The sequence below is a fragment of the Oryctolagus cuniculus genome, chromosome 7 (assembly GCF_051225735.1).
Source record: "Oryctolagus cuniculus isolate XC-2025 breed Fujian yellow rabbit chromosome 7, ASM5122573v1, whole genome shotgun sequence".
NCBI lineage: Eukaryota > Metazoa > Chordata > Mammalia > Lagomorpha > Leporidae > Oryctolagus > Oryctolagus cuniculus.
Window position 1 is genome coordinate 76,914,521 of NC_142873.1, and position 9,065 is coordinate 76,923,585.

The 9,065-nt window shown below is 43.8% G+C and overlaps 1 protein-coding gene across 5 annotated transcripts in view; it reads right to left on the bottom strand.

Moving 5' to 3' along the window:
* The window catches only part of ABCD3 (ATP binding cassette subfamily D member 3), an 80,344-nt gene extending 72,122 nt beyond the window's left edge, over positions 1 to 8,222 (bottom strand). The window contains exon 1 of one of the 5 annotated variants that reach the window (XM_002715849.6): positions 7,734 to 8,222. In XM_002715849.6, the coding sequence (XP_002715895.1) occupies positions 7,734 to 7,843 (110 nt within the window). In that variant the 5' untranslated portion in view covers positions 7,844 to 8,222. The remainder of the gene's footprint in view (positions 1 to 7,733) is intronic. The other 4 variants (XM_017346066.4, XM_089337059.1, XM_089337061.1 and 1 more) reach the window with 4 other exon arrangements.
* Between the last annotated feature and the right edge of the window lie 843 nt (positions 8,223 to 9,065).

The following is a 9,065-nucleotide window of genomic DNA, read 5'->3' on the forward strand; positions in this document are numbered from 1 at the left end:
GGCCCCTGCCACCCACGTGGAAGAACTGGATGGAGTTCCAGCCTCCTAGCTTTAGTCTAAAGAGCCCTGGCCATTACAACCATCTGGGGAGTGAGCCAGCAGATGGAAAGATATCTTTCTCTCTCTCTCTCTAACTCTGCAATTTGAATAAATACATTTGTTTTAAAGATTTATCCAGTTATTTGAAAGTCAGTTACACAGAGAAAGAGATCTTCCATCCATAGTTCACTCCCCAGATGGCCGCAAAAGCCAGGGCTGGGCCAAGCTGAAGTCAGGAGCCAGAAGCTTCTTCCAGGTCTCACATATGGGTATCAGGGGACCAAGCACTCAGGCCATCTCTCACTGCTTTTCCCAGGCCACTATCAGGGAGCTCGATCGCAAGTGGAGAAGCCAGGACATGAAACATATGGGATACCCACATTCCAGATGGCTTTACCAGCTATGCCACAATGCCAGCCCCAATAAATAAAAATAAATCTTTAAACAAAAGTATAGTTATAAAGATCATATAGAAATACAGTAAAGATATATGCTATAAATGAAAATAATAAAACATAATTATGTGAAAATTATGAAAGGGAACAAAAATAAAATGTATTATGTTTATGACTTTATGGATGATTTTATTTTATTTATTTTAAAGACAGAGTGACAGAGAGAGAGGGACAAAGAGAGAAAGAGATCTTCCATCTTTTGGTTCACTCGCCAAATGGCCTCAATGGCCAGGGTAAGGCTGGGCCAGGACAAAGCCAGGAGCCTGGAACTTCGTTTCAACTTCCCACATGGGACACAGCTGCTTTCCCAGGCACATTAGCAGGGAGCTATATTGGAAGCAGAGCAAGAGGGACTTGAACCAGTACTCCAATATGTGATGCCAGCACAGCAAGCAGCAGCATAACCTACTGTACCACAAAGCTGGCCCACCACTCTATTAACTGTCAAAAGTAGCTTATAAAATGATAATAACATTTTTACAAGGATCTGAGACTTGCTTTATATATATATGTGTGTGTGTGTGTGTGTGTGTGTGTATATATATACATATACATATATACGTGTGTGTGTGTGTGTATATATATATATATATATATATATATAAAACAAGTACAAGTTAAACACCCCTTAATCAAAATGCTCAGGATCAGAGTGTTAAGACTTTGGAGTTTTTAGAATTTGAAATACCAGCAAAAAAAAAAAAAAGGTACTGGTTGAATATCACTGATCTTAACTGAAAGGCTCCAAAGTTCAAAACTTTTTGAGCCTTGTGTCAAGGTTCAAAGAGTCTCAGATTTTGGATCTTCAAGTTGAGGATGTTTAACCTGTATAAGGGATCTAGCTTCTAAAGAGATCATAACATCCATAGGGAGTCAATATTTCCATTTGCAGCAAGAAAAAACTGCTATTTAGAACAGTAACTATAGCCTTAAAAAATGAGCATCTAGAGATAGAATTGTTGGAGCATTTTTTTGAGAGCCTACTATATGCCCGCCATAGTTCTAAGCCACTACTGCTATAACAATGAACAAAATAAACAAATTCCTGCTTATATCCTAGCAGCAGAAACATACAATAAATAAGATAAATATGTAAAATAAATAGTACATTTATAGCAATATGTGCTTAGGAGAAAAGCAAAGCCAGGAAGATGGACAGAGGACACTTTTTAAATGGAGTAGCAATACCTTTTACTAAAAAGATGTCTGTTGAAAGACTTGAAGAAGAGAGACAGTAAGCAGTGGGGTTATACAGGGAAAGAGCAATTCAGGCAGGAGAATAGCAAGTGCAAAAGCCCTAAGACAGAATGGCTGCCTAAGGATGCCAATGTGCCAAAAACTAAAAACGAAATAAACCACTAGCAGTTCCTCCAGCAGACCACAGACTACTACAAAGTTCTCAGAACACTACGGCGGGCCTGATGATCTGTCTCAACTAGGTTCAGTACGCAGCTGCTTTTGTGGGCAAATTCTTTAATGTTTTTTCACCTAAGGTTGCTTAAGCATCTTTTTTATTCTGAGTATCTAAATGGGGCCAGCTCATGTAGCAACCACTCACTCAGGGTTCACCCTAAAAGTCTCATACATCTTCAGCCACTCCCTGTAACTCAAGCCTGTACCCTGCAAAACTGTCAGTGGAACAGTGAAACTGAGAAAAGTGAAGCCAGCCATTCCAGAACTTGATTTGAAAGATGCGGTTCTAAGGAAGGAAAGATGAATTGGAAATCTGCAGGAAACAAGTAGAGGGATTTGTGTGAAGGGAGTACAGGGAAAAGCTAGAGATACAAGGACATCCACTGGGTAAATAAGGGCCAACCAACAGGCCACAGGACTGAGACATAGAGAGGCGGCGGGGAGGAATCACCACAAATTTCCAACACTGGGAAAGTCCAAAGAACTTCTAAGCAAAATAATTCTAAGCTGTTGACTATGTCACTACTCCCAGTTTTTCAAGAAAACTAAACTGCTTCATGACTGATGTTTGAGAGAAATCAAGGCAGACACCAAAGAGACAGGCTCAAGACACAAGATGTAAAAGGGATCTAACATAGAGCAGAAACAAAACAGTGAAGCAGGCTGTGTCCAAGAGAAACACAAGCTCCCTGCAACTCCTCAGAAATACTTGGGAGTGGAAACTGTGTTCCCACCATTTATACACTGGGGCTTTAGAAAGGATGATCACCCCCAGAACTTGGCAGACCTTGGGACAACCAGTTAGATTTCAATCAAACAATGAACAGGTAAAACAAAAGAGGAACTTAAATGCATGCTTCAGAATGCTAAAAGGAGGATGGTTGTTATATAGATCATCATAACACTCCACAGAAGGGGTGACTCTGACCTACCCCTTTACAGGTAACAGGTGGAGAACAGAGGACACAGAGAGACAGTCCAGATATCACTACTCGCAGGATTAAAGCTCCTAAACCAGGAATTAAGGTAGCCTGTTAAAGAATAATTGTGCAGGAAGTGACTGATTTGGAACAAAGAGTACCCACTGGCAGGCAATGGCATACAATATTAGCCAGGTAAGGTGAAACCAGATTAAGGACGGCTCTGAAATTCAGGATGAGAAATCTGAACTTTACTCAGTAAGCACTGACGAGAGAGAAAAGAAATTGTAGTAACGTGGTGTGTTTAAGATAATAGAATACCATGGCAATATAGACTGGACCCTTTCCATGCCTTCTAAAACTGGCCCACGGATTTCCACTACCCAGTTCTATACTCTCAGGTACACAACTATCACTTCTTTGAAGACAATGCCTCTGTTCATATTTGTACCAGTCTCACATTTTCAACTGCTTGTAAAAACATTCTTCAACTATCCTGCATCACCCATCCACTCCATAAGCACTGAGTATCTATCATGTGACCTAGCCAAGTCAGGGCTTTAAACATGACTCAGTCCATGTCCTCATGGTCTAATGTAGACAGAAGCCAGGAAAACAGATTTACAGAGTAGTAACTACTTACAGTATCAGGAAAGCAGAAGGCACCTGTGCCAGCTTGGAGATTAGGAAAAGGCATAAAAACACTCAACAGAAATGTTGATTGAGCTAAGACCTGAAGGAAAGTAAACATCAGTGGGTGAGGTGAAGTGCAGGGCATGATTGTGATTAAAATCAGCCTACACAGGTTGGGCAGAGTATGTCACACTCGGAGACTATAAGTTCATTCCATATGGCTGGATAAGTACAAAAGTAGGCAAGAACCAAATCATGAACACAAAAAGTCTGCATTTTAGAGTAGCTGAAATACTGTAATGAAGGAACAGTACAATCATATTTGTATTACTTAGTAAGCTCTCCAGTGGCAGTGGAAGAGGAATTGAAAGGGCACCACAAAGTTTCCTCCTAACACAAATGCAAAAAACTCTAATAAGGGCTGTGATACCATTTGTTCCAGTTACCAATTCTTGCGTACTTTCTAAGCTTAGCTCACATCACTCATAAAGCCTTACCTAGCTCTTCCCAAACACCTTAACCTTGTCTTTCTCAGAATCACTAAGGCACATCTACATGTGTTTAGGTTTCTTCTCCTTAAGAAGAATGCAAGTTCCCTAAGAAAATATACCTTATTTTATTTAATGTGTTATATACATTTATATATATATATAGAGAGAGAGAGAGAGAGAGAGAGAGAACCTAGCAGTTTTACAAAATTCCTTAAAAAATTATTTATTTATTTGAAAGACAGAGTGACAGAAAGGCAGAGAGAGAGAGAGAGAGAGAGAGAGAGAGAGAAGTCTTCCACTTATCTGCTGGTTCACCCTCTAGATGGCCATGACGGCTGGAGCTGTGCCAATCCGAAGCCAGGAGCTTCTTCTGGGTCTACTAATCAGGTGCAGGGGTCTATGGACTTGGGCCTTAGTCTACTGCTTTTCCAGGCCATAGCAAAGAGCTGGATCAGAAATGGAGCAGTGGGGACTTGAACCAGCACCCATATGGGATGCCAGCACTGCTGGCGGAGGCTTTAACCGCTATGCCACAGCACCTGCCCCTTTACAACATTCTTAAAGAGATACTTCCTTTGAATTGAATAAATCGCCTCGCCCACTTTATACCTGAGCCAAAATGTTCTACTTTTCTCCAAAAATACAAAACAAAATGTACAATTAGGCAAAAGTAATGTGAAAAAAGTAAGTACAGTAGTCATGGGATATTATTAGGAATGAATATAAGGGAACTTTGTGGTGACATGACAATGTTCTAACTAGTGATATAGGTGTGTTACACAAGTGCACAGATTTGTTTAAAATATATATAATTAAGATTTCCAGGGGTCGGCGCCCTGGCTCACTTGGTTAATCCTCCGCCTGCAGCACTGACATCCCATATGGGCACCAGGTCCTAGTCCCAGTTGCTCCTCTTCCAGTCCAGCTCTCTGCTGTGTCCCAGGAGGGCAGTGGAAGATGGCCCAAATGTTTGGGCCCCTGCACCCTCAGGGAGACCAGGAGGAAGCACCTGACTCCTGGCTTCAGATCGGCGCAGCACCGGCTGTGGCGGCCATTTGCGGGGTGAACCAACGGAGGGAAGACCTTTCTCTCTGTCTCTCTCACTGTCTATAACTCCGCTACCTGTTAAATAAATTTAAAAAAAAAAAAAAAACCTTATAAAAAGAGATTTGCACATTTCAATGTATATAAGTTTTACCTAAAAACCTGTAAAAAGAAGGAATGAGGAGGAAGTATAGATGAAACAAGAACAGCAGAATATTGTTGGTGCTTCCTGGGTAAGGTGTACAGGGAATCATCACATTATTCTATTTAGTTTGTACATCTGTGAAATTCTTCATAATAAAAGGATACATACAAACACAGGAGATTTGGTTGCTCAGAAAAGCTGCATTAACAAAAATAAAATATAACCCAGAATATTAAATTATACCTTCTGGAATAATGTTACATTGTAACATTTAAAGCAGTTCCACTAGCTCTATAACTAATCAATTATAAGGGAATATATGAGTATACTCTAAGACAAACCTACTATTAACAATACAAACAAAATAGCCACAGGTTCCTTAATTAAGCATCAGACATTCAGACTAATTGGTCCTGTTTCCAAACATATTCAAAAGACCAGTAATATAAAGTTAGAATTCTCTAATTTTCAAATCGTGTTACTAAAGGTAGTGAAAGATATTCATAAAATTCTAGAATAACATCTACAGAGACTCATCACCATTCTTAGTGATTTCAAAACAGTTAATTCCTTTTATCTCAGTAATTTAAACTCCATGCCTAATCTTCATTCTCCTCCCACAAAATACTTAACTTGTAAAAATATTTTCCCAACTTATCACAATGCAAAAAAATTAACAATAATCTTCAGTTCGGTAAATTGTCTGTTGCATAATTTAATCTTCTCCAAAGTTGGCAATATTTCTCAAAGATATTGTTAAAGCATTTTATGGTAGTGAATGAAGAGTCAAAATTATTTGATATGACAAATCCTTTTAAACTATTTTATTGCTATTGTTAGTACTTCCTATTAGATATTGGTTAAAATTTCTCTTACTGAATAACCTATGGTTTTCTAAATTGGTATGACAGTAACCTTGGACTGGGACAGAAAGGAGTTTCTGGGGTGCTGATAATATTGCTTCTTTTTTTAAAACCTGATACATAAAAATTGTACATATTTATGAGGTGCCAATAGTGTTTCTTGACCTGGATGCTGCTTACATCAAAGTGTTTTATATGGGAAAATTCTTCAAGCACTAAACTTACCTGCATTTTCTATATGCACATAATAGTCCCATAAAGTTTAAAAAAAGATCACAAAGGTAATCCAGTGTTTAGAGCTGTCCTTGAGTCCTTAACCCCATATCACAACTCTTCCTCTATGCACTAAACCCTTCTTTGCAAATATGTAATTAAAACTAAAGCACTAAGCATTTTCTCTAGGCATAGTCCCAGATAACTTCCACTTGTAACTAAAGAATCAGGGCACAATCCAATAAAAATATTGTTTTCTATTTTCCAGAATTTGCCCTTTTGAAAACAAATAGAAGAAGTGTGAATAGGTCCTACAATATCCAGACTATGATGTAAATCAATTTCAACTTTGTTAAGTGGATTTAAGAAGGGAAAGAAGTACCATTCCTCCCGAGGTCGGTAGGGAGAAGACAGGAGCAGGCTAGACAGCACTTCGTGGAAGGGGGACTGTGACCTAGAAATCATGTCAGTGTTTTAGACCAAATTCTACTTACCAATTTGGATATTTCAGGCAAATCAAAAACAGAAGACAACACCACTTGCCCAGAGGAATGAATGAAATAAAATGCATGAAGGAGTGTGCCAGGATTTAACGTGAAATATCCAGTGACTGGCAAGCACGCTGGGGAAGTAACCTCTCCCGTTCACTTGCACGAGACAAGCACTGCCCAGCAAGTAAAAGGTATGCCCTTAGTTCCACAACTGTAACTCAATCCCCTCTCTCGCCCTGATCTTACAACCTCCCCAACTTCAACGTGAACGGTAAATTCTTCCGCGGCTGCAGTAGTGGAGTGTAATCACACTGGATCCTGATCATCACCTAAAACACACTTTCACCTTTCACCTAGCAGAGCCAGGATAGGGAACTTTGTCCTCCAAACACCCCGAAACCCAGGAAGCCTTTCTGGATGAAAGGCCAGGGCGTTCCCTCAGCAACTCCAAGGGGTCAAGGCGTTAGCAGATCTCGCCGAGGGGACCCAGGATAGGGCCCGGGGTGGTTCACACGAGCCACTCTCAACAGCAGTGACTCGGGAACCGGGCCAAAGCTTGTGCAGGTGACTCGGACAGCCGCCTCCAGCCTGGCAAGTCAGTCCAATCCCCATCCTCCAATCACGTACCCCCCTCCACTACACAAATCCTCACGCTCCGCCTGGAGATGAGATGGCAACACTAGCACACACACCCAGAAAGTTGACAGGACAGGAGGTGGTCGGGGAAAGGCGGCGGGGGTCACCCCGGCACCCTCTCCCGCCCTGACCGCAGGTGGCTGCTTGGGCCGGAGCGCAGTTTTGCTCGCGGCTACAGAACTCGCACCCACAGGCGCAGAGCGAGGTGCCCGGACAGGCCGGCTGGCCGCGGGGGAGCCCGGGGGACACCCTGACATTGCAGCCTGGCAGCAGCCGCTGCCGGCCCTCTAAGCGCCTGACCCCGCCGGGCAAAGGAACCTGTCGGCCCGGGAGGGAAGAGCCGGGAGCGCCCGCTGGGGCCCGCGAACGCGCCGCGGCCACGAGCCTTACCCGTGCAGGCCCAGGGCGCGGCGCCGTCTGTGGAGCAGGCAGAGCAGCAGGAGCGCGGCCCCCGCCAGCGAGGAGTTTCGCGCCGTCAAGTACTTGCTGAAGGCCGCCATGGCACCACCAGGGTGAGCGAGCCGGCGGAGGGGACGCGGCGGCGACTGCTTCAGTGGAGGAAGCGCGGGGGAGACTGGGAGGAGAGGACCGTGCGGAGACAGGCGGCGCCGGCTGCGCAGGACCGCCCCCTGGCGCGCGCCGCCGCGCCGCCCGCGCACCGGAGCCCACCGTGGACTTTGCTCGGCGAGAGCGCGCGCGGGCGCCTCCGCGGCGCTACGGTCCCGGGACGCGCTCTGCGCAAGCGCGGACCCCCGCGGGGTCGCCGGAAACTCAAGGCCGGGAAGCCGCCCTCGGTCCCCTCGGCTGCTTTTCAGCCTTGCGAGGCCTAGTTGTGGTCTCTGTCTTACCACCCCCTCTCCAAGCCTCCGCACCCACACCCTGGCTTTCACAAGAACTGGAAAAGCGGGCCTGGCCTGCGCCGCTGATTTAGTGGGCCCTGCCCCTCCGCCCCCTGGGGTGGGCCGTTACCAACTCTTAAAGGAGCCTGGGAGGAGGGGGTGCGGTTCCCCAAAACTGCCATTGTTTGGTCAAAACAGAACAGTCGGGAGCTGTGGGAAGAATAGCTGAAGATCAAATCCCTTTTCGGTGTCTTCCAAATTGGAGGATTCAACGCTCTCTCGGGATGGTGAGATGGCTTTGATAGATAAGACCACCACTTCGGTTTTCTGAATAGAACTGAGAAGAATAGGACTCGATAGAAAAACCTTAGATTGCCTCCCACCATAAAGGAGTTGTCCTGAGAAATTTCCTTCCAGTTTTCTGTATTCGCCTATCGAGGGTGGCGATACAAGATGTATTTCTTTATGTAGGTCTGGTCAAACAAAAAGTTGAAGAAACACGGTTCTTTGCAAAGGGACATTCAGCAATAACAATCGTGCCTTGTATGAATGCTGGCCTTACTCCCAGAACCAGAGGTCTTTGAGGATTACAGCGTTCTTCTCTTGTCTGACCCCATGATGCAGAAATTGTTATCCCTAACATTTAGCCCAGCACGTCACAATGACTTAGTGAACTGTTATTTTCAGTTGAGAAAACTAGAGAAAATCAAAATAAATTCATAAAATGGCACACAATACACAGACATAGTCAAGTAACCTACACCTTAAAGTAGCCTCTGAAACAGTGGCATCCTGGGTGCTTGAATACATTAGTTATGGCCTAATATAGGATCACTAAGACCAGATTAATGACTGTTGTATACAGGGGCTCACTAGTCAACTC